At 51.9% G+C, this 24131-nt stretch overlaps 3 protein-coding genes across 7 annotated transcripts; 2 read left to right on the forward strand and 1 right to left on the reverse strand.

The window, feature by feature from the left end:
• Positions 1–87: 87 nt before the first annotated feature.
• Positions 88–10866, forward strand: MTCP1 (mature T cell proliferation 1). 3 transcript variants are annotated; one of them, XM_065077758.1, is made up of 7 exons: positions 88–223; positions 3251–4234; positions 4337–4507; positions 4661–4712; positions 4794–4976; positions 5889–5956; positions 9386–10866. In XM_065077758.1, the coding sequence occupies exons 2-4, from the start codon at positions 4127–4129 to the stop codon at positions 4706–4708; spliced, it is 327 nt and encodes a 108-aa protein (XP_064933830.1). In that variant the 5' UTR covers positions 88–223; positions 3251–4126; the 3' UTR covers positions 4709–4712; positions 4794–4976; positions 5889–5956; positions 9386–10866. The 3 variants fall into 3 exon arrangements, with proteins under 3 accessions (XP_064933830.1, XP_064933832.1, XP_064933831.1); XM_065077759.1 differs by having other exon boundaries at positions 99–223; positions 3296–4234; XM_065077760.1 differs by lacking the exon at positions 4794–4976.
• Positions 157–10866, forward strand: CMC4 (C-X9-C motif containing 4). 3 transcript variants are annotated; one of them, XM_065077761.1, is made up of 3 exons: positions 157–223; positions 5889–5956; positions 9386–10866. In XM_065077761.1, exons 2-3 carry the CDS (start codon positions 5899–5901, stop codon positions 9553–9555), a joined length of 228 nt encoding a protein of 75 aa, XP_064933833.1. In that variant the 5' UTR covers positions 157–223; positions 5889–5898; the 3' UTR covers positions 9556–10866. The 3 variants fall into 3 exon arrangements, with proteins under 3 accessions (XP_064933833.1, XP_064933834.1, XP_013227508.1); XM_065077762.1 differs by lacking the exon at positions 157–223 and adding an exon at positions 4661–4712; XM_013372054.3 differs by lacking the exon at positions 157–223 and adding an exon at positions 4825–4976.
• A 696-nt stretch (positions 10867–11562) lies between these two features.
• FUNDC2 (FUN14 domain containing 2) lies at positions 11563–18771 on the reverse strand. Its single transcript, XM_065077757.1, has 5 exons — positions 18568–18771; positions 17937–18087; positions 16405–16480; positions 15095–15229; positions 11563–14474 (listed from the first exon to the last, which is right to left on the reverse strand). The coding sequence occupies exons 1-5, from the start codon at positions 18584–18586 to the stop codon at positions 14397–14399; spliced, it is 459 nt and encodes a 152-aa protein (XP_064933829.1). The 5' UTR covers positions 18587–18771; the 3' UTR covers positions 11563–14396.
• Positions 18772–24131: the final 5360 nt, after the last annotated feature.

Raw genomic sequence — 24131 nt, forward strand, 5'->3', positions numbered from 1 at the left:
GCTGCGGCCGCTGCCCCGGGCGGCGGAGCGGAGCGGAGGGGGACGGGACGGGACGGGACGGGGCGGGGCGGCGCGACCTGACCCGGCTCGGGGCGGGGCTCCGCTGCGCGCCGGCCATTGGGGCCTGCGATCAGGCGGAGGGAGGTGGTGGGGTCAGGGGGGAGGGCGGGGAAGGCTTTGCTCGGTGCACTCGGCGCTGGCTGTCACCTGCGCGGGGCTGCAGGTAGGTCACGGGCGGGCGGCCCGAGGGCCCGGCCCGGCGCCTCCCGCTCCGCCCGCTGCCGTCTCACGCCGAGGGGCGGCCGCCGAGCCCTGCAGGCCCAGCCCGGGTGGGAGGCGGTTGCTATGGAGACGCGCGGCGCCCTTCGCCCGCCGCGGCGGCGGGGCCTGCCCGGCCCGGCCCGGCCCTGCCCTGCCTGCCGCTCCCCGCACCCCCGCGCCGGGCCCGGCTCCCGGCCCCTCTCCACGGCCTCCCCCGGCACTTATCCGTAGGACGAGAGGAAATGGCCTCAGGTTGCGCCAGGGAAGGTTTAGGTTGGATATTAGCAAAAAATTCTTCACAGAAAGCGTTGTTGGGCATTGAAACAGGCTGCCCAGGGCAGCGGTGGAGTCACCATCCCTGGAGGGGTTTAAAAGGCGTTTAGACGAGGTTCTTGGGGTCATGGGTTAGTGCCGAAGTTAGGTTATGGTTGCACTCGATGATCCTGGGGGTCTCTTCCAACTGAAAGGATTCTGTGATTCTTTTAGTCTTCCTGTTTCTTTCGTTCGTCCCCAGCGCTGCCTGGACAGCAGCCCGCAGGCTCCGCAGGGCGCGCAGAGCGGGTCCCGGAGCTGCTGGCGTGGGGCGCAGCCTGAACCCCCGGGAGAAACTGCGGAGCAAGTGAACCCACCCGAGCACCGGCAGGGAGCCCGTCCCGCCCCTCACCTGTTGCTGGGTGTTTCGGGAAGCTCGGCTCCCCTTCAGCCCCCTCCCGCACAGGGTGTGTGGGCAGCTGTGCACGGCCCGGCCTGGGTCCAGAGCTCTGCAGCCCCGTTAGAATCACAGAATGTCCCGAGTTGGAAGGGACCCACAAGGATCATGGAGTCCGACTCCTGTCCCTGCACAGGACACCCCACAGTTCACACCGTGTGTCTGAGGATGTTGTCCAGTCTTTTCCTGAACACTGTCAGTCTGTTAGTGCTGTCAGCACAGCGCTGTGCCTGGGCCACTGAGCCTCAGCACCGCTTTTGATCCCGGGCGCCTCAATGGCAGCTGAACTCTTCTGACAATCTGACCAAAAGCAATAAAGGGTGGAGTTTGTTTAGCACGCTGAGCTCCAGCTCTTGACATCGTCTAAGCAGCAGCCGGAAAAATTTATTTAACTGTTTTCATAAAATATTTCTATGTACTTAATTGAAAAGGAAATAAATTGTCTTCACCACAAGATGCAGTCCTCCTCCTGGCCATTTACACATTTATTCGTATATTGTGTGGCTCAGAAATCCACCCAGGTCCCAGAACAGCATTAAACCCCTAAGGAGAGAGATGGATGGAATGGAATACCTGCAAGTCATTGCCCTGTCCCTGGGAGTTGGGGTTTCAATCTCCCCAAATCAATACTTTAAACAGCAATTATGTTGATGGGAACATTAAAATCTGTTTCAAAGGATGACGCTGCAATCTTCCAAATTTAAGCTGATTGTTTTTTGTTGGATGTGGTGGGGTTTTTTATCGATTATGAAGCAAGCAATGTGAGAAACAGGTTCTACAGCTTGTTTTCAATATAAGTAGGCTTACTTCTCCTTTCACCCATGTCTTCCTTCAGGCTTTTTTATTGCTTTCTGATAAAGTCTGCAGTAATAGGAGTTGTCTATGTTTTTCTCTTCTTAAAGTTCCAGGTGCAAATGTCTAAGCACGTGCTTTTTCAAATCTTCCATTTCTTCTGTATGTTTGAGTGCTAAAGACAGACCTGTCTTAGTTCAAACCCAATTGACGGTTTTGCCTGACTTCAGTATTTTATTTGCGGCACTAACTGGGCACCTTTGTGTCAGTCTTTGAGACGGTTGAAAAGAGAGGCCAGACTGGGCCTTTGAACTTTGGTAACTGAACTCAGAGCTGTGGAGCTGGGAGGAAGTTTGGGACAAATTAGTGGGGCAAAGGGTGAAAACACACTTTAATTGCTGCCCATTCTGCAGTGTCCTGTGCATGAGACCTTGTTCTGTCAGCCCTGTGCCTGTCGTTGCTGCCATGTTCATACACAATGCACACAAACACACATACTGTGCTGTAGTTTAGCAAGACTGAAGCAGGTCAGTATTTGGATAAGAGACCTTCCAGGAGAGTTTACTTGCTATAGCAAATAGCGTTCACTTACTGAGTAATATTTTCCCAGCACTGAAGTCAGTCTTGAGTCTTCTGGCCTGGGGCTGATGAGCTGTAGAAATTCCAGGTTTGAATGGAATAAAAGCAAGTCTTTGGGCATTTTTGGTCATGATGGAGCTTTTGGCAGTTTACTGCAGAGTAGGAGAGTATCCTGGCCGAATTCCAACCCGGGTGATTACATTCAGCTGGCTGAAAACAAGCAGTGGTGCTTGCTGCATTTCACCGCTGGGCAAAGTGATTTCCAGACACGGGCTTAAATTTGTAAAGTGACTTGGGGTAAAGCAGAGTGAAAAAGGTTTACAGGAATGTCCCTTCAACCCCCATAGTTTATTCTTGAAGGCCTTGTGAGGCGTGTCAGTGTGCTCTCACATCCCTCTAAATGCCGGTGATCCGGCTGCTGGGGCATTGCTTGGAGCGGCTGTACCAAATCACAGGGTGTTCTTCAGAGCAGTGATGCTTTTTATAATGCACATACACATTCCCACACATCAAGCAAGGAGACAAACAGAATGGGAGAAAAAGAAATAATAGAGGAATATTCAAAAGTTTGTTCAGGCTGATCCGTGGTTGGTGTTTTGTTTTCAAAAAGGTTGAGGGATGCTTTGATGCGAGAAGGTAGAGAAGCACTGATGTAAGATACAGAAGGCAACATAGAAATGTATTTTCTGTTATATATGTACCCCAATGTATAACAATTTTTTTCTCTCCCTGACTTTCCCTACTTTATTTTGTACCCAGATTTTCTTGCTCCTGTCTGAAATGTGCCTTGTAACTTTACAAGTTTTCAGAAGACCACTGTGTTTCACTGGGATAGGAATATTGCATCTGCTTCGTAGCAGAAGGATGTTATATGTATTACAGCTTAACTCTGTTCTACTTTAAACCTAGATAAAGAATGAAGACTGTCTGTACCATTTTGATTACCTCTTCTAGGGTTCAAAGAGAGAATCATTTCCCCTGATCTTCATTTGCTAATGGCTCAGCTTGATCTAACTGGTACACAGATAAACTTGCTGTTAAACAAAAATTCCGGTAGGAAGAACCACCTCAATGTCCAAAATTCCTTTGCCCCTGCTGATGCCGGTGGCTCTCTGTAACCATCTAAAAGCCGAACTGCGCAAAGTCACGAGAGCTGTTCCCAAGAAGCTCCTATGTGAATGGACAGTGCTGCCGTCCTCTTGAGAGATGAGATGAAGGACCCGTCACAATGACAGCTCTGCAAGTTCCAAATATGAGAGTCGTGCATATGGAGTTCCATGCGTTATCTCCAGAGTGATCTTCGTTCTTGTTAAGCTAATTTCACCTCTTGTCACAAGTTTTGCTTTTTGGATTTAGACCATCAGTAGCCACGGGACTCCTGTGTAAATCAGTCTTTTTCTTTTTCTTTTTCTTTTTTTTTTTTCACTATTTTACACAGAGACTGTTATCAGGACTGTTAGTGGAATAAGCAAAGCCAATATTCACAGGGTTTAACTTCGTACCTATAGCACCTTTTGCCCCAGAATGCCTTACAAACACCACGCAGCACACACATCCCAGCGTACAACCTCTCACGACATTTCTATTCACTTAGGCACCACCTTAGTTGCCCAAGCCGACTTCTAGGGACATTTCAGCACGTAGCATCTCATACAGACGTCACCCAGAGGTGCCTTTCAGGTCTGAGAGCTTTCTCCGTGAATGTATTCAGAGCTAAAGAGACCATGCGTGCATCCTGCGGGTTGATGCCGTCCACCTGAGCAGCGTCCCGGAGCGGCCGAGGGAATGGCAGCGGGAGGGCACGCTGGCGCTCCTCCTGTGCGGCTGTGGGTGCGACGTGTAGGTGTTTACTGCGACGAGCACCGCAAAACGTGGCTTGTGGCTGCGGAAGAGGCAAGTGTCCTTTGAGCTTCCCAGTGGTTGTAGCTTTGCTGTTGCAGGTGCTTGTACTGCATTGCCAGTAACTGCCTGCTCTTTTTGTTACTTTTCCCCCAGGAGGAAGGTATGCTGAGGGCTCGGATCCAAAGAGTTCAGGTTCCCCTGGGTGAGGCGCTGCGACCCAGCCAGCTCCCCCCATCCCGGCTGCCTCATATGTGGCAGCTGTCCCAGGGTGAGCAGTACAGGGATAGTAACTCTCGCGTTTGGGAGATAGAGCACCATCTCATGGTAAGGATGGTGGCAACAATAGACCATAGTCATGCCTGTTTGTGAAGTCATTTGAGATCCTTGAGGGACAGCAAAGGACTGTTATTTTGTTGAAGTCCATTAGCTCAGCCACAGTACCTGTAGACGTATTGAACTTTTCCTTGTCGCTTACAGCTTGGTGGTGTTGAAGAACTGCTGCTTAAACTCGTGCCTGGTGATTAATCTGGTATGTGTAGACATTTCCCCTGCTTTGTACTGTACTCTGTTTATTCCCAGTCATTCTTTAATATGACTTTTTGTCTTTCAGGAGCAGTGGCTCTAGGAGGATGTCGTTGTATATTTTGTACAATAAATGATTCTCTCTCCACTGAAATGCAGCCACCTCTGAGGTGGAAGCAGTTAAACAACACACAGCAACATCACACAAGAGTTTAGGACAGGCAGTGAAGAGGAGTATTGTGTCCAAGTGAAACATCAGGGGGAGTTCTAGGTAGGCAGAATGTAATTGCCCCAAGTGGAGTTTGGCCAGGATGCTGGAAATAATGTCCTAGCGATAGTGAAAAGTGCTGTGGGCTGGGGAGTTGTCAGAAATCTGAAAGGCAGCACCTGCCTGGCTCTGGGCAGGGCCAGGAGCTGGAGTCCCACCACCGCTTTCGGTGGCAGCGGTGCTTTCCTGGAGAGGTCTCCCATCCAACTACTCCTACCGCCAGTTTTGCTTGTCTTTTGATCTCTCAGGGAAGATCACAGTTAGAGGTGTCACAGCTGCAGAGAGTCAAACCGAGTGTCTGAAGTACCGCTTTCTAGGGATCTGAACGAGATGGGGCTGTCCTCCGGTCTGGTTTTGGGGGGACGGGATTTCCAAGAGACTTTTTCCTGGGGAGAAAAAAAAAAAAGCCCTTATCATTGTCTTTCTGGGACATACACAACAAAGTTGTTTTGTTTTTAAATGCCTCCTCCAGCTGCACTTATATGACCAACACCAAATCCTTGGCTGTGTAGAGCTCACAGGGAGGGCTTTTGCACATACATGTTTTAGTATAGGGTCTAGAGGCACAGAACTGTTAAAAATCAGTCAGCCGTGTTAATTTGAATCTTTGCTGGTATCTTTGTGCATCCAAGTGGAAAAGGACGTATTTTGACCAGAGAAAAGAAAAAGGCCTTCCAGCCTAGCAACATAAAACTTCCTGTATTCATTGTCCACATTTTCATCCTTTAGCCAGACACAGAGAATTATTGTGTATGTTGGCAGGCATCTGCAAGCAGCAATATACATTTTCTGATCTGTCTGTGACAGAGAGGGAAATTGGGAGCTCTTAAAAGCCTTGGGTTTAAGACAGTGTCTTGTCCCCCCACCCCCTGGAAAGCATGTTGTTTCTACAGTAACATTTTCCTATCATTTTAGTTCTCTGAACATGTCCCAGAAGGATCCCTGCCAGAAACAAGCCTGTGAAATACAGAAATGCTTGCAAGGTACCAAGTGTCACTTTGTCTTTTTGGTGTCTTGATTTTTGGTGGAACTTAATTCTTTTAGTTTAACCCTTTTCTCCTTTCACCTTGAAAGCAAGCAAGCGCATTAGCATCACCTGCTTGCAAATCAAACAAAATGATAATGTGTGGTTTTATTAAAATTCCCTTGTGCTTGATCGTAAGTAACGAGACACCATTAGTACAAAACACAGTGTTTGTAACAATAATGTGCCTATCTCAGTGTTCTCCGTGCTGGTAGTGAGATGCTGTGTGTAGTGTTGGGACTCAGACGTAGGCGGGGAGAGCCAGACATGAGCATAAACTCTTACAGAGTGGGTAGTGAGGTAGTGGGTGGATTGTATGGTGTGACTGCAGAGCTTCTGGCTCAAGGAGTATTTTAAGAGCAGGTCAGACAGATGTCTGTCAGGAACAGGTTAGGTATTTGTGATCTGGCCTGAAGGTATGGGACTGTCTCCTTCTGGAGACCTTTAACAGCTGTTTTCTATCAGCTTAGCTAAATAGTTGTACGGCCGATGGAGGTTATGTGATAATGTGCTTTGGGAGCCTGAGTTGGGGAGAGCAGGCTTGTTATTTGCAGAGGACAATTTTTTTAAAAAAATTGTTGCTTTTTGGAGAAAGGATTTGCCGTGTAGAATGAGAAAGGGAAAACATTGCTGTGTGCCAAGGCAGCTCAGCGGCACGGGAAGGAATCCTTCCTGGCTCTCCTCGTGGAGCCCTGAGCCAGTGGGCTCTGAGCTTTACGAGATAATGACTCCTCGTGTTAGCCCAGGGATGACGGGGCAGGAGACCAGCAATGCCGCAGCTAAAATCAGCCAGGCCAGTTCCACAGCACCTCGTTTCTGCCTTTAATTTATTAACAGACTACAAACAGGTTAGCTAAAATATAGCAGGGAGGGAGTTTTGCTGGGGAAGTAGAGGGATGGCTTTGCAAGCTGCAGCACACACAGTGATTGCAAGCTGTGCAAATAACATGTCCTCTGCATGTCCGCAGCATTTGTCTAGATGGTACCTGTTACTGTCTTCAGGTCTGGAGCATTCTCCCATGAGGGGCTGCCGGCTCTCCCCATAGGAACTGTACTTAAAAGCTAATGTTTGACCCTGTTTGGGTCCCATCTGTGACAGTGTTCCATTTTAACATTCATGGACGTTATTCCTAGTGTTTTACATGTGTGGGTTTGTGTACTGGTTTGCTCTGAATGGTTAAGTGTTAGCAAAGAAGCTCTGTGACTCTGCTACATGCACACTCCACTGTTCACTGCTATCGTTTTGAACTGCTCTTGTTGTTCATGTATTACTGTGCTACGGACGTGTCTGAGTTGCACAGATGAAGCAGCTGAGTTGACAGAGAGCAAAGCGATTTTCCCCATAAGAATTAATGCCATAGGGGACGTATACAGAGCTTTACCTGACAAATAGAGAGAGTGCACACAGTGCAGAGGACAGAGGGCAGAAGCAGAACCTTTGGGAGATGCTGGCTTTTCAAAGGCTGGTTTTGGAGTGGGTCAGTGTTCTATAACATCTTGTCTGCTTCCTCTGTGAGACTGAACGCCACTGTAAATCTCTTCTGGTTTGCTATCCACTGTACGACTAACGATTGTGCTTTTCAGGAGTGCATCCCTGACAGGTATTAATAGCAGGATGTGCTTGTGTGTGGCCATAGTTTTAGAAACCAACCTGCACAGGAACAGTTAGGAGAACCTTGGAGTGCTCGTAATTTGCAGGTTATCGCAGAGGGAGATTAACTGTCCTCTCCAAGGGCCTGCCGTGCCTCCCAGGCTGCCAGCTTGCACAGAGAAGTAACATCACCACAACCTTTTTTCTCAGGGGCGACCTCTGTGCTTGTGTTACAGGTCACTCACCAACCCAGTTAGGGAATTCATAGCCCAGTGATCAGAGCGGGCTGGCTTGCTCACTAACAGCATTCATTGCTGCTTTCTGGGCTCTCTAGCGAGTGCTGTGTTTGTCTGACATTGGGTTGCTGTTGCTTCTTTTAGTCTTTTAACAATCAGTGGCAGGTGGGGGGGAGAGTACGGCTGCGTAGAGGTTGCGTAGCTCATTCAAGGCAGGGTGGGTGTCTCTGCACGCCCTGCGCTTCCGTGCAGACAGGCAGGTAGTTGTCAATTCAAGCCACAGACCCTGTCTGCTCACATGCCTGTGGGGCTCCTCTCCAAGAGCCTCGTAGCCAGCCCTGCAAAGCACTGTGGGCTTTGCCACCTCGGCCAGCAAAGTGCCAGGGCAGAAAGGATGCTGGAGAAATCATCTGTGTCCTGCAGTGCCTAAAGCTGCCGGGGCTGTGAAATCTCTCCCGGTCTGAAACAAAGGTAATATGGAGAAAGTACAGGGTGAATATAGTTGTGCTGTACACAAAGATGTGAGGCCAGGGATCCCAGGTCAGATTAGGAGGTCATTTAGCCCCATGTCCCAGCTCTGGCAGTGTCCAAGGGCAGAACTCCAGGAAGGAAAGTGAGAGGAGGTCAAGTAACAGTTGTCTGGCTAAGGGACCTCCTGAGCTAGAGGTGGAACCTTTGGTGGTCGTGTCACTGGCTCTGTGCAGCCAATATTTTTATAATATATATTAAGCATACCCTTGATCAAGAAGAGTGGAACAAACTATTTGAAAAATTTCAGCTCTGCCAGCGAAAGAGGTAACATCAGTCATAAAGAAACACATTTAAAAAAATCATCCCATTTCCCTAGTAAATGTCAAGAACCAGAGCAAACTTTGCATGAAGGAGATTTAAAAAACCAAAAATATTCTTTTTGCCATTGGTAGTTTTTTTAGTAGCAAATATATTTGACAATAATGTTATATACTAATTTTGCATTTCTGTTGGACTCAGCCGCTGGTGCCTGGCTGAGCGTTCTGTGAGCGTGCTGCCCGCTTTGGCTGCGCCGCAGAGCCGCAGCCCGCCCGCAGCAGGCCGCAAAGAGAGAGGAGGCTGGCAGTCGTGCTCCTCACCCCTTCCTTTTACAAACCCCACAGGGCTGTCCCTGTTTGTACCAAGTCTTCTTTGGATGATCTTACGTTTACACTCAGGTGTAAACCGTGGCAGCTGAGCTGCAGACCATGGATGACAAGATCCAGCTTAAAAGCACGCAGGCTAAAGTAAGGATTGAAGGGCAGCGATAAGGGAAACCTCATTTTTACTGTAGCGAGATGTGATAGCTACAAAACTGGGGGACTGAAGCTGCTCCCACCCACAACAGCAAGGCTGCCTTTGCATGGCTTTAAGACAGCTGAAACTAGAGATTTTCTTTTTAGGCAGAGAAAGTGATGAAATGCTTGTAAGCAGCTCTTGCTTTTCAGAAAAACATGCTGCGCAGCAGCTGAAGGGTTGGGGTAGATGTGTCCCCTCTGGGGATAAAACTTGTTCCCCTCTGCAGACTTTGTGTCTCCTTTTTATTTTCCAGCGAACAACTACATGGAGTCGAAGTGTGAAACTGTGCTTCAGGAGATGCGCAAGTGCTGTGCCCGGTACCCCAAGGGCAGATCCATCTGTTGTTCAGGGTTTGAGAAAGAAGAAAGGGAGAGAGAAAAGCTGAAGGCGACTTCAGGACGAATTCCCCCACCACCTCAGTAACACAATGCAGCTCCAGCAGGTGCCGGAGCACAGACTCACCTGTAGAGCTTGTGTGTGTTTTTTCAAGCCTTCTTTAGACTTTCAGGAAAGCCAGATCGCTCCTGGAACACACCACCCGGCACACCAAAAAGTATAATGCAGTACCAACAGATGGCCTGGTTAACAGACTTTATTCTCTGTACCAAAACATCCTCTACGTTGTCTTTGCATTGCGCTTGTGTCTGTGAAAAATCAATTTGGTGTTCTTAGAATGCTTACCTTACTCTAATCCATCCTTGCTCGCAAAATGGAGAACTGGAACCAAGTTATTCTGGCTTCTGGAGCGAGAGGTACAGGAAATAAGTTCAGCAGAGTGAGTGAGTTTAAGCATGACACAAGCCCATCTTGACACAGCAAAGGTATTGCTGCCGTCGTGCAGTAGTTCCAGACAACATTTGCCTGTCCAGTGGTTCAAGCTCAAGAATGGGAATCAGGTCTTGGGATTGTTCCTAGGTCTTGCATAGATCACGAGTGACTACACGTCACTTTGCCTAAGTGCCTCACTTTCCCACTGGACAGACTTTTGTTTACTTTATATTTGAATTGCCTACACGCTGCTATTTGCATGACAAAGATGTTACAGGAACATTATTTCAGGGATTGCTACAGGAATAGGATTTTTTTAAAAAAAGCAATATTCATTTGAAAGATCTGACTGTTGATATAAAATTTATAAATTTATGTACAATTGAACACCTTTAAGCAATATGTTACAAACCCAGCGTAGTTCAAGCTGCTGGTACCCAGAGGCCTGTCACAAAGCCCTGGGCTAGATCCAAGAACTGATTTAGGCGCTGCTTACTGAATAAGCAGTTGTAGCACTTGGTTTCAACACAGCATTCCAGACTCACTCACAAGCCAGCTGTGTCAGGACTCCAGGGAGAGATGGCTTTTCAGAAGCTCTCACCCGTGCAGCAGAATTTCCTGTGACCTGTAGGAAGAGCTCAGCAGACAGGTTCCTGCATCACCCTTCAGAGTTGCCTCAGTCTCTCCGTCCCCCGTAGCAGGAGTCCAGGCACCGCAGCAGGTGCCAGGTCCACTGTAGGGCCAGGCACCCCAATCTCAGACTTCAAACCCACTAGGCTCCTAACTCTGTCATTAGATCTAGCCGTAAAGGACTTTTGTGCTGTGATCAAGTACAACTTTTACAAAATACAGCTTCTATAAACAGACCACTGTAGTCTAGGCACAATAGCTGAGTGTATTGAAGCCTAGAAAAGCAAACCATCTGTATTCACTGCTCTGAAATACAAAATAAATGACTGGAACAAACTGCAGTCTCTGGTTGTTTACTGAGGGTACAACATAGCTGCAAGCTGGGCAGCTTGGCTGCCATTCACCGTCCAGAGCTTCATGTGATATCATCGTGTTTAAATAGCAGCTACTTGATATTTTTATAACCAGGCTCAAGATCAGAATAATTCAGGGCTAGCCTTCCCCCTCCCGCCAATCCCCCCCAGCAAAACCAAACAAAACCAACAAAACAAAACAAAAACTTAAGACAAAATAGGGCATTCAGTATTCTTGAAAAGTAGGGGAAAGTGATGACAAGGTTGTGAAGCAGCTCAAACACTTGACACACTGCTCATTTTTCCCTTTTGTGCTATCTGAGCAGGAGCAGTGGAAAGAAAGTCACGAACAGACAATAAAAACAATACATGTTTAGGCATCTGTTACACCTATTAAAAAGAAAAGCCTCGTCTCCATGCCCATTTCTACTTGGGTGGAGCAAACTTGCTCAGCAGGGAGGCTCTGAAGCCAGGCTGGCAGCAGAATCACCTCCCGCCCCAGAAGCACCCCAACTTTTGGCAACCAGGGAGAGGGGTCTGTTAAGGCAGCCCGTGGTTACCTGCAGAGACGGGGGAAGGCACTGGCCTCATGCTGGAACTGCTCCCGCGCGTCCAGCATGCAGGGCGACACAAAACCAGGCTGATTCCCAAGAAGTCAACAGACCTCACACATAGAAGCTATTAGAGCAAAACTGTTTAATAAAATATCACTTCAACAAGCATTTACATACAATATATAAAAACACCTTAAAAGCCTAGTGTGTTTTAAACCTTATTATACTGGAACAAATGCCAGAAGTTGTTGAAACAAGACCAAAGGAGCAGGGGTGGGAGCAGGGGGGTGGAACACCTCATCTTGGCACCTGCAACAATGAAAACGCATCCCCGCAGAGGCTGATGCAGCATCAAAGCTCCCAGTGTGGGCCCACAGCACCAGACGGTACCTGCCACCAGCCCAACGCTGGCACAGCAGAAAGATTCGCCAGATCCTGATGTCCCTGTCTGTTCCCAACCTGCATTCACATCAAACTCAACATGATTTTGTCGCTTGTTTTCCCTTTCCGGCAGCAATTGAGGCGTTTTAGCTCCCTCTCTGGGTCATTTCTCTCCATAGCAGCAAGTCGGGACCCTGTGGAGCAGAACCCAGTGCACCCTTCCCTGGGGAGAAACGGGGACTTATTTGAGCCTGAAAAACATCCCTAAGGTCTGTTAACGATTTACTTTGAGTTTTATCGTTGGAGAAAGCTTTGTGGACATAAGTGCATCTCAGAAGAAGTTGTTTTATGCAGCACACCAGGCAGAGTGGCAGCAATGCTGTTTTCCTACAGGAACAAGAGATGCCCTGCAATACAAATGTATTAATTCATGAACGTTCAGCCCTGCAGGGTTCCTACAAACACAAAACAACCAACCGAAAAAAAAAACCACCAAAAAACCCCACCACCACCTGTCACTCAACTCCCAAACACCAATTTACTGAAGACCTATGTGCTGCATCATATCACTCCTGGACAGCTTTTAGGAAGACAATAACTAAAAGGACATGAGCCAAGCTGCTCCTTCATTCCCCTTGGCCATGTATGGCAGAACAGGAGCAAAGAAACCAAATTCTGTTTCCTGATTACCTGCAGCCCCTTTTCAGATCCTGAAGGGGAGAAAACCTCAGCTAAATCAATGTGTTGCTACACTGGCACTTCAATCAACAGAGCCAAGACAAAATTAACAACCGCAAGCGCTCATCCCAAAACCTCTGGTGGACGAATCCACCGTTCCAGCAGCTCTCGGGGAAGATCCCCTTTTCTAGCCACAGTGCGAGCGGCAGCGATGATCAGAAAGGCAACACGCAGCACTGGCGACAGGGTGCAGCCGCTGAGCCAGGTGCTGCATCCCCATCACCATGTGCATCATGCCTCCCCGGCATGTTTCCCACTGAAGGATGAGGTGATTTTCACATAAGAAAAAACATTCTTGGCAAGAACTCCTACCTGTACCTGCTGGAAGACACCTCGCCGCCACCACCACGGAAGCCTGCGCACTCTGGAAAGTGGCAACGCGAGCCCAGCACACCCAGTGCAGAACACCTCAGAACACCTTGAAGGCTCTGGGTTGGGCTTTTTTTTTTAATTTTCTCTTGTAGGTTTGAGCTCTGCTCTGCGCACAGCTGCACTGGGACAGACTGTCCACAACCAGCTGAGCTCTGCGTCTAGGTTGCCTCCCCACCTGCAAGAGAAGGGCTGCGGCTGACGGAATTAAGCAAGCAGCTTTTTTTTTTGTGGAAATGGTAAATGCAAAGAAGGAAGGAACATAACCAAGACAGAAAGTATGGAAATGAGCCACTCACACAAGAGCACAACCCGGCTTTCCCAACAGTTTTGTCATTTCAATTGCTTGCAGAGACCGAGGGGACAGAGTTCATGCAGAGGCAGGCAAAGGACTGCACTCCAGATTTCACATCCTCTCCCACCCCTCCGGTTGAGCTGGCAACAGGGACCCTGGAGCAGGGCAATGTACCCTAAACAGGGGTGCGTTTCCCATCTGCGATCCCATGCCGCATGGTTACAGCTCTAAAAGCATCACAACACCAAGGTGGCCAGAGAAGGTCATGGCAGACCTCGAAACACCAGTCTGAGGCCCGAGGTGATTTACAGTAAGCGGCGCAGCTGAAATGCACGCTGCCTGACACAGACAGCTGGAAGGCTGCCCACCACAAGAGAGCACCTCAGCACATTTCAAAGGCTGAGCTGTCAGCTAGCAAGCCAGAAAAGAGCTCCACAGTGCAGGAAGCTCGCTGAATTTCAGAACACATGATAAGGAAAGGGCCTGGAGAGTCACCCACAGCACTCAGTTTCCATCAGTGGTGCCAGTGCTGCAGTTCCACTGAGGGGTATAAATAACAGCAAAGAAGAAGCTAAACAGCTATCTGTGTGCAGTGCAATGGCAGGGGGAGAGCAGAACCCCCAGCATCACACATAGCATGAACTCGCTCCTTATCCACCTGCCATGGACACAGCCCAGACTGTTCTCGGACACTTCTGCAGCCACCCAAGGACAGCCAAGCACATTTTGGATTGCACACACCATCACAGAGCTTTCCAGGTACCAGGGTAGAAAAAGTGCAAGCTAAATAGCAGTGAACAGCTAACAGCTGTTGTACACATATACTGGCAGACAGGTACATGTAACAGCCGTATGCACCTGAGAAGAAGCGCATTTAAGATATTTCTCTGCCACTACATGTTTATAAGGCTGTAACTCATCAGAAAATTTGGGACTGGGCATATTTAGTGGGGAAAGGAATCACAAGGATACATAAAGACTGATCCCAGCACCCTAACAGTCCAGACAGCAGGAAAGGTTGGAAATGGAAAGCAGTGCTGTAAAAAATAAGGGCTGGAACCTGTGAGCAGAACAGACTGAGCCTGCCAGCAACATCCTTTGACTTCTAAGTGAGAGAGAACAGCAGTAGAAGAAGGCAGGGCAGGCTGGGCATGAAGGAAGAGTCGAGCGCAGTTTCTAGGACGCCATTCCGAGCAGGAATCCTCCAGCAAACCCTCCAGTCAGGATAACATTCTTCTTCATAAATATGATCACCTAAGCAGGGCAGAGAAGAGCCAACAGTGTTCAAGAACAGCAGGTCACCCGCCCACCTTCCCCATAAGAAGACATCACCATGCTGTTCTCCAAGGTGAGTGATGCTCAGAGAGAGGCCACTGCTCAGGCATGGGAAGTATCCTACCTAATGCTCTCCCCCTTCCCTAATCTCCTAAACTGCCCCAGTCCCACAGCAGTTTGGATCCTCCAAGAGCTGCAGCCTGAGCTGATGTGCTCCAGGGCTCTCTAAACCCTGCAGTCTGCTGTGTGTGCCAGACCAGGGTCCAGCAGAGCCCAGGTTAATTAGGCCACTCTGCTGCCAGATCTGCTTGACTGACTTGGTCTGACCGAAGAAACTTCTCCCCACAAGCCCAGCAGGTTTTAGCCCAACCCTAAGGAATTTGCAGCAACACACGGTGAGATGGTGTCATGTCTAGAAGCCATCATAGTTGTCTCAAATACACACAGATAGCTTTGGCATCTCTCCAGCTGTGCCACCATGCAAGCATTCCCTCCTTGTATTGGCACAATGTAAGACCCATAAGAACCCAAAAGTCAATCCCATTTTCTGCTGTCTCTCCACACAAGCACCTGCACGTGCCCTGAGAGAGTTGTCTCACCTCATCCACTTTGCTTTTCACTTCTGGAGACATTTTGTTACCACTGCTGTGAAATTTCAGCTGCTGCTTGGCTTTGTTCACGTCCCGTTCTACTAGCTTCCAGTCCACTTTGATGTATCCTGTGTGGTTTGCAATCTGGAGTTTTGAGGCATGGAAAGAAAGTTCCTGGAATGAAGTCCTGCATGACCAGGGCTAAAGAGACCCCTCTTGCCCACCCACCTTCCCTGACCACAGCCACCTCACACATACTGTCCAGTGGCTGAGAGGATGAGCACACTAGATTAAAAACTGGACAAAGGACCATCCCTGTATGTATTAACTGCCCTGCAACATCTGCCTCCCACAGTAATCCCCTAAGAGCAGGGCACACATTGCAGCTTAGCTCGTTTCAGCCTCTATTCTCTACTGTAAAGCTGGCATCACCTCCCCCATCACAACTGCCATGTATACTGTGGACTCTCTGCAGCTCTCCCGCTGCCGTGGGTGGATGCAGCTATTAATAGCCTGTTCCTCTCTAAATATTTTATCTGGTCAAGATGATTCAGCAGTGAAACTCGCCCTGCTCAGATCAGGCTTTGGCTTTCAGCAGAACAAGCAGAGCCAGAAAAGCGGGGAGAACGAGTCACACATGAGACAGCTCCTGAGAAGAAAACATGTAAGGCTGCTGAGCGAGGCCCGAGAGCTGTTCTGTCTCCTGCAGGACGTATGAACTAGCTGCCCACATCTGAGCAGCTCCCCTCAGCACCAGAGTTCTTGGAAACCAGGAGAAATGGTTGAAGACAGAGAGAGATCTCTGTTTCTCTCCTCATCCCTGACACTTTACAGAGAGCCCCATCTGTGCCGGCCTGACTCCTCAGGTGGCCAGGCTGACATGAAACACACCACAGACATGGTCAAACCCCTCCTGGCATTCAGGGCTGTTCCTCCGGGGACACATCTCCACAGGCACCGGACTAAGTACAGCAGGCAGTTCTGATCAGGCAATCCTGCAGCAGCAGCGGTTTGCTGCAGCCAAAGGCTGCCTCCCGCTTCACTCTGAAACAGCCCCACGTGCCTTGGGCCTGGCCCTTGTTGCAGACCCCAAGCAGACAGTGCCTTGTGGCAATCCTTAAGTTTATGCACGCCGATCCCGCTTTGCTGCTGCATCTACGTACCCCGGGGAACACACACCTGTGACATCCACGGCCACACAGAGCTCCCAGAAGAGCGGGAATCTGTCCCCACACAGCCCTACAGGTACCTATCACTAGACAGCCCTTTGTCCCCAGGAGCACAGTTCCTGGAAAGCCCGGTCCGCTGTTCATACACACCTGAAGCAGGAAAAAGCCACCTCCCACCGCTGTTGCTGCCAGCTTTCCAACCTTCTGGAAAATGAATCCAGTACACCTACAAATCAACCAGGAACCAGTCAGGAGAATGAGATACCGAACACACACTCAGCATGCTTCCCGCAGGCAAGGCTGTGGCAGTAATCACCCAAGACTCGGAGACAGCCTGATGAACGGCAGAAGAAACCCACATGCAACCAGAGAGAAAGAGAAAAGATTTGCGCCCAGCCAAAAGTGAAGCTTTATAGCTTTTTAATTCTCACTACTGCATGTCAGCCTTTTGATTCTTATCTGTTCAATGTCAACCTTCTTCCACAAGAGTAAGCGGAAACACGTCATTTCACCAAAATCAACACGTGATTTTAGGTTTTTAACAGGTAAAATCTCTAAAGGGAAATTAGGCAGCACATCTGCTGCTGCTCCATGATAGAGCATGGGGAGCAGATCACAAGGCAAGCTTCTTTCATGCCCAAGCAACTGCTTATTTTTCCTTTTCATTTCTCAGGAGAAAAATGCTGAAACAAGCTGACAGCAGTGGTCTACAGCTATACTGGTCTCCAAACGGGGTTACACACTCAACATGAAAAACATCACTGCAGTCACTAGAACTCCATCAAGTGCCACCGCACCACTCAGTCATGCAGCAAAGGGCACGTGTATTGTATCACCCAAACCAGACTTGACTTTGGCTACAGTTTCCTTCTCAACATTGCAAAACAACACGGCGACTTGTTCTTACCCACTTCTGAATGTATACACTTAGTGAAGGTACAAAAGAGAGGTGGCCAGCTCGTATATTTATCAGAAAGTGAAGATCTCCCATACACTTTCAAATGGGTAACCCTGTGCCGGATGAAGACAACAGGCACAGAAAGCAGCAAAGCGGTGTGATTAGACCAAGTTTTCAACTCGAACAACGCTGCTGTAGGAATGAAGTTGCAAACAGAGCCACAAGCCACGAGCCCCAGCACCTACGACAAGTGACACGAAGCCCCAGGAACCATGCCCACAGGCACAGCACACCACCTCTACAAGGCGTTTTTTTGCAGACGCTTGAAGCGCATCCAGCTCCATCGAATCCTTGTTCCAAGAGACTCATATCCGCCTGTTCTCAATTCAACACCACCACCTTATGCCAGAAGTTAAAGAGAATTATCTCAACTCAAAAAGTAAAGCCTGATGCCATTTTCTTCTCTAGGAGTTAGTCTCAGTTCTTCAGCTCCACATTACAAACAGCTTTTAAGACCTCCTACAGTTCAGCGGAGCGAGCCAGAGCACAGTGGGCTGAGCAAGCTGGACACCTGCCTTCTCCGAAAGACTGCCAGCTGACCACTGTGCACCTGTCACCGCGCTCCCCAAAGCCCAGCTAGTGCCCACAGGCAGCAGCAACGGCAACCCCGGCACATCTTACCATCCCGTGACCCCTCCGATCACCAGCTGCGTGGGTTACACACTCAACATGAAAAACATCACTGCAGTCACTAGAAGTCCATCAAGTTCCCAGCACATCTTACCATCCCGTGACCCCTCCGATCACCAGCTGCGTGGCCACATTGTATTTCTCAGCGCTCGACCCCGAGTTGGGAGCGAAGATCTTGCGCCACCAGGGCCGGTTCTTGGTGTACTCTGCCAGGTCCAGCACATTGAACGTGTCCTCCTTCGCACCTGCAGGCACCTGCAGAGGCTCAGTGCTGGGACTGCCGCCCCACCGCCCCCTGCCCCGAGCGCCCCCGGGGACATGGGACCCCCGCCCAGCCACACAGCCCAGGGGGCTTCCACTCCTCCCGGGCCCCTGGGAACCCCCCGGCCCCGCGCTCTCCCAGGAGGGCCTCAGACCAACCAAGCCCCCGCTGCTCCCGCAAGCCACGGCCCCGAGGAAAAGGCAACGGGCTGAGCAGCGCAGTCCCGGGGCCGTCCCCACAGCGTCCTGCGGCGGTTCGGGCCCTCAGGCGGTGCCCATGGAAACGGCGCCGCGCACGGCACAGGCCCCGCTCTCCGCCGGGGTGTGGGCGAGCGGGGGGAACCAGGGACTCCGCGCCGGGGGAGAGGGGCGGGAGGACCCCATCCCATCCCATCCCATCCCATCCCATCCCATCCCATCCCATCCCATCCCATCCCGGCCCGGCCCGGCCCGGCCCGGCCCACCTCCGCCCGACCCCGCCATGGCTCAACTCTCCGCCGGGCCGCCGCGAGCACGTGACCACGCTGCGCAGGCGCGCGGCCACGGCCACACGTGACCGCGCCCCGCCCCGCCCGCGCGCGTCATTGAGAGGGCACGCGCGTGGAAAGGCTAGGCACGCGCGTGGGTCCAGCGCTGAGAGAGAGCACGCGCATGGTGGGGCCAGGCACGCGCGGCGGTGGGCGCGCGCTCAGCTCGGCAGCGCGGGCACTGTAGTCCGCGGGCGTCTGTCCCCCGGGTGTCTGTTCCCCTGGTGTCCCCCCCCCCCTCCACGGGTCCCCTCAGCCCCGGTGCCGGGGCTCGCTCTGCCGTGGAGAACCCACGAGAACCGGCTCAGGCACAGTGTCACCGCAGCGCGGGGAGGCCTCTGGCATCCAGGAAAGGGACAAAGGGGGCTTCACGGGTATCTGGAAAGCTTCCTAAGGGCCGTGGCGGCTCGTTCCCCGTGGGAGGCCCTTGCTTGGCTGCGAGCTGTGACCCCGCAGGACCTGCGGCTGCTGCCACGTGTGCTCAACAAACAGCCGTCCTGGGCAGCCTGGCACACGGGCCGGGCCACCTCTTCCCGTGCTGGGTCAGGTGCGCGGTGGGGCCGGGGACGCGTTGGAAGCACCATGTCTGTGGCGCTGTGTCCAGCATGCGCAGCCAGCCCTGCCCTTGTGCCCCTGAGCCGGTTTGGGCAGCCCAGGCATGCTGCCTGTCTGGAACAAATGTTATTGTCTCCCTGCAACAACCATCCTTCCAATTTCTGAACCATTACTTGCCTGAATTCCTGCAGAACAAAAGCCATCTACCTCCCACCTGGGGATGCAGCTGCCCAGGGAGTAGGAAAGTTGGAAAGCCTGAGACTCAACAGAAAAACAGGAAAGAGAGATCCTCCTAGGGAGATTGTAAGTGAAGGAGGAGCGGGCTTGACCTGTCTGTGGGGTTAACAGAAACCAGAGTGGGAGCAGGAGCTCAGGCGGCACAGGCTGGGTGGGAGAACAGACTGTTCTGGGAAGCAATGTCAGCAATGTGTCACGGTGGATGGGACATCCAGGTCACAAACAGCCCAGCACCTCCTTCCCCCTCGCAGGCAGGCAGGGACATGTCGGGAGCCACAGCAGCATCGCACTTGTTTCCTGCACTGCCCTGATAAGGGGGAACCGTCTGGAGCAGTGTTTGTGCACCCAAACTGAAGTGGTGGGACAGCGCTTCCCTGGGGACCAAAGCGTGATGTCTTGCACAGAGTCACCGTGTGGGGGCCAGTGGCTGCTGCCCACAGCAACTTTGGGCCTTGGGACTCAGCCATCTGAGGTGGCAAGGACCAGACAAGGCACAGCTGGAGGGATGGGCACTCTGGGGGTGCAGGAGGAGAAAAGCTGAATCTCCAGCCCCGTGCCCAGTCCTTGAGCCCCAGGGACCCTGTAGACAGGATGCTCCAAGTGGATTTTGCTGTCATAACCACCTGGAGAAGGAGATTGCACTTCACAAAGGTTTATTTACACTCTGGGAACTTGAAAACTGCTGCATTTGCTCTCCTGGGCAGGCAAAGCTCCGTGGCATTGCTCGGAATCAGGGGTCTCCTCTGCTTCCACCACACTGCCAGAGAGCCCCAGTCATCCTGTCCCCAGCAGATCAGAGGGCAGCTCCTGTGGGTGCAGTGTGGTCACCCTTTGGTGACCCAGTAATCAGATGTAGCTGTTAGCGAGACTGTCAGACAGATCCTACACCGACTACTGAGCAGCCAAGAGCACCATTGTCTCCGTGGGGTCTCCACCTCGGCTCTGGGCAGAGCCAGCAGCGAGCAGAGCAGCTTCCCTGGGAAAAGAAGATGTGGTGGCTGGGAGGGGGTGGCTGGTGGGGAGGGGTGGCTGGGGGCAAGTGGGTGCCTGTCGGCAACGTTTCATCTTGGAAATCCCATCTGAACACCGATGTTGCGTGGCACTGGATGTCTGGTACCTGGTAGTCTCCCATCCCCATGCAGCATGCATCCCTGGTTTGTCTCCGTGCTCTGGGCAAAAGGCAGCCCCCATGCCCTGGGACCAGGCAGAGTTCTTCTTGTGCCTCTTGGGCACAGCTGGGAGGTTCCCTGCACATGTGGTCCCAGGGACGCCCACTGGCCTGGGCATCTGCAGCATGGCCCCATTTTTCCTGGCACACTACACTGTCACCCATGACAGGTGCTCGACTTCCTCCCGCAGTGGGGAAGGAGCTGGGCTGACAGGGGGCTGGAGGCGCTGCAGGGCTGGGCCTGCTATGTGGGGGGTCAGACGCAGTTTGGTATGGAGGGTGGCACAGGAGCTGGTGGGCAGAGCCCAGCAGTAGCACCCTGGCACCCCGCAGGCACTGGGGCTCCCTGCAAGGCGCTTTCCTGGCAAGCAGCCCTGTTCAGCTCAGGAGACACAGGCACGAAAATTTTGCTGTTCCCCATCTCAAAGGCTTCCCCTCCCTCCTGGCACCACCACAGCCTCCCAGCCAGGCTGAGCTGCAGCTCACCAGCCGGCACAGGCTTCCAGTGGCCATGCACAGTCAGGGCAAGCGGTACTGGGCAATAACGCGGTCAGCAAAACTAAGTCCCCCCAACAAGTCCCCCCTTGCAGAGCCCCCCAAAATGCTCTGTAAATGAACCCACAATGCCCCTTTGGGCATCTCAGCAAGCCACCATACCTGGCTATCTCCACCAGATGCCAGGGTCCCTCGTCGATAGGAAATGTATCCCCAGTGTGTGGGGACCTGAGGGACTCGGAGTCCTAGGGCTCCCAAGCTGCTGCTCCGGTGGCTCAGTGTGATGTGGCCCTGATGCTGCCAGCCTCATGGTCCCGGCTGCACAGTGCTCTGCCGAGGCCACCACCGTGTCGCTGCTTTTAGTATGGCGAGAAGCAACGTCTGAATTCCCCTTCCCCCGGTCCGGGACATCTGCGTGCATGTCACACAGCTGCGCAGGGACAGCCCCAGCTCAGTGGCTGGCTGCGGGCACACTGCAGCTTGCAGAAAGGAAATTTGTAGCTCAGCCCCGTCAAAGCAAAAGTGTGGGGATTTTCAGCAAGGTTTCTTTCTCTACCGCTATCGCTCTGTCTTTTCTCATTTTCTGGAAATGAAACAAACTGGCGCTCCAGCCATTCATGCTACTTGGTGTCTATGGGTGGAGGTGACAGCCTTTCTCCTTTCCTCCTCCCCAGCTGCTGTGGGGACTTTTCAGAACAAATGGGCTCTCCTCCAGCCTCCACCACTTTCACACTGCAAAGGAAGGGGCTTTCTGCTCCCTCCTGCCAGCAGCTGGTGCACAACAGACACCAAAAACTGGGCATCCCTTGGGAACGTGACCCCATCTCCACGCTGACCCAACAGCAGCAACCCTCAAAGCAAGCCTGGGGGAGAGCAATTGCTCTGAGCTTCATTTAATCAACCAGGGTAATTAGGTGACTTATGATGGATGTGTATGCCTGGAGGCTTCTCTGGTTTTCCCTGGGCTGCTATTTAGCAACAGCTGTGTAAAGCCAACAGCCATGGGGATCATCCTCTGGATGGTGAGACCCCCTGAATGTTTGTCCTCCCCAGTTCCTGCAGGCGCAGCCCCCCGGGCATCCTCTGTCAGGAGTGTGGCTGTTGTGCTCCCGCTGCCTGAATCATTCAAAGACACCTCTGACGTGAGAAATGACAGAGAAAGGAGAAATGCTCCGCTGACGCACTTACTGCAGGGAAATCCAGGGGAGGAGACCAGACTTATTTTTGGAACCTCCTCCACATTGGCATTTCTGCTCCGGGGCTAGGGAACCTCAGGGCTGGATTTGCTGGATACTCAGGGGTGTTGGTGCCATCAGTCCCGCTGTGCTGCTGCTCCCTCGGGGTCCTGCTGCCTGCAGGTTGGCCGGTCTGTGAGCTGCACAGGGCTGCAGCCCCTCTGCTCCGTCACTGCTGGGGTGCAGCAGCCGAGCAAGGTCTGCCTGCAGGTTCTCCTCCAGCCCGGAGCTTTGGTTCTAAAGAATGGAGTTTTTCCCCCAAGGACAAGTATGGGCCTTGCTCCTTCTGTGGTTCATCTGCACTAGGACCAAGGTTTGTCTCTCCATCTAGGCTGGTTTTGCAGCAGCGTGGATGGAGGCAAAAGCACCAGGAGAGATGCCTTTTATTGACAGGCGGGTTGGTGGGTTGTTTTAATATTTTTTTCTTCCTAACTGAGACAGTAGGTTCTGAGAAAAGCAGCTCTTCCAAAGCACTTCTGCCCTTGCAGAGCACAGTGGGGCTGATTGCATGGGATAAAAACATATCCCCTGTGACTAAACCCCTGCGGCATCCTTCACTCCAGCTGTGCAGGGAGGTGCTAGGGAGGTGACAGGGATTTCCTACAGTATTTGGGGAAATGGGTCAGCATGGCATGGCACGCGTCCAGGTGGGCTGGGCAGGAGCCAGCTGGCAGCGTGTGCCCGGCAGCACAGGCAGGAAGCGTGGCAAACCCACGTGGCCGGCACTTGCCCAGGGCATGTCTGTGGAAGAACAGGGACGTGTCCTGCCAACCCTCAGGCTGCTGTTCCTCTTTCTGGAGCAGCCACACACCAAAACTGAGCCCTCCTGGGGCAGGCAGGGGCCAGGTGAGATACAGGCAGCAGTGGGAGATGCTCCAGCTCCAAAATGCTGGTACAAGGGGCTGGTCCTTGTTCTGCATCAGCAGTGCTATGTCTTGGTGCCCTCTGCCCATGTGAGTCCTGGGAAGAGTGAGTGCCCCGTGGGTGGCTGCTGCTTCTGAGACGCTCTGCATTCCTGAGAAGCTGCCATGAGTCACTTGCTCTCTCACATACACACAAAAAAAGTCCCAGGAGAGATTAGATATGGCTCACTTTGTTCTGAGTCATTTTTATCTGCCCCAGCCCTGCATCAAGCCAAGAACTGCACAATTCGGGGAAACAACCAGTGCTTTCTGCATGCACGTGGGTCCTTGGCCCTGGCCAAGAATGTTTCTCTGGGACTCTTGGTGGCAGGAGCCTGTCCTGGTGTCCACATCACATTTGCATGAGAGGAGAGTGCCCTGGTGCTGCCTCACGGAGAGGTTTGGGGATGGGCAGATGTGCTCATGCTGTGCCTTGCTCCAGGCAGGACGGGGATGCCGATGCCTCTCCACAGCTCTCTCAAAGGCACAGCTATCTGCTACTGCCTGGCCCAGCCCTGCCCAGCTGGGCACAGGCGATGCTGGTGATTTGCAGTAGCACCCGCATGAGTTTGCAAAGCCCTTGGAAGCGCCAGCGCTGTTTATGCCAACCCCCTTGCTGGGGTGTGTGGGCTCTGGTTTAGCAGCCTGTGCCAGGGGGACAGCCGGACTCCCCGCGGATGCCCAGCTGTCCTTGGCACGTTTCCTCTGCTCCGACTCTCATGTGTCTGCACAAAGCTACTCACTGCATGCAGCAAGCAGCAGGATCTGGCCTTCCTCCGGTTTTACACCTGGATTCTCCTTCCCACAGCCTTGAGTATCTTTATAATACAATTTTCTTTTTGCTCCCTCAGGTTAGATCCCATCTCTCCAGTTTACTCTTATGTCTCTAGGCTGGGAACATGGAGCTGC

This window comes from Columba livia, chromosome 12 (assembly GCF_036013475.1).
Source record: "Columba livia isolate bColLiv1 breed racing homer chromosome 12, bColLiv1.pat.W.v2, whole genome shotgun sequence".
In the NCBI taxonomy this organism is placed as follows: Eukaryota; Metazoa; Chordata; class Aves; order Columbiformes; family Columbidae; genus Columba; species Columba livia.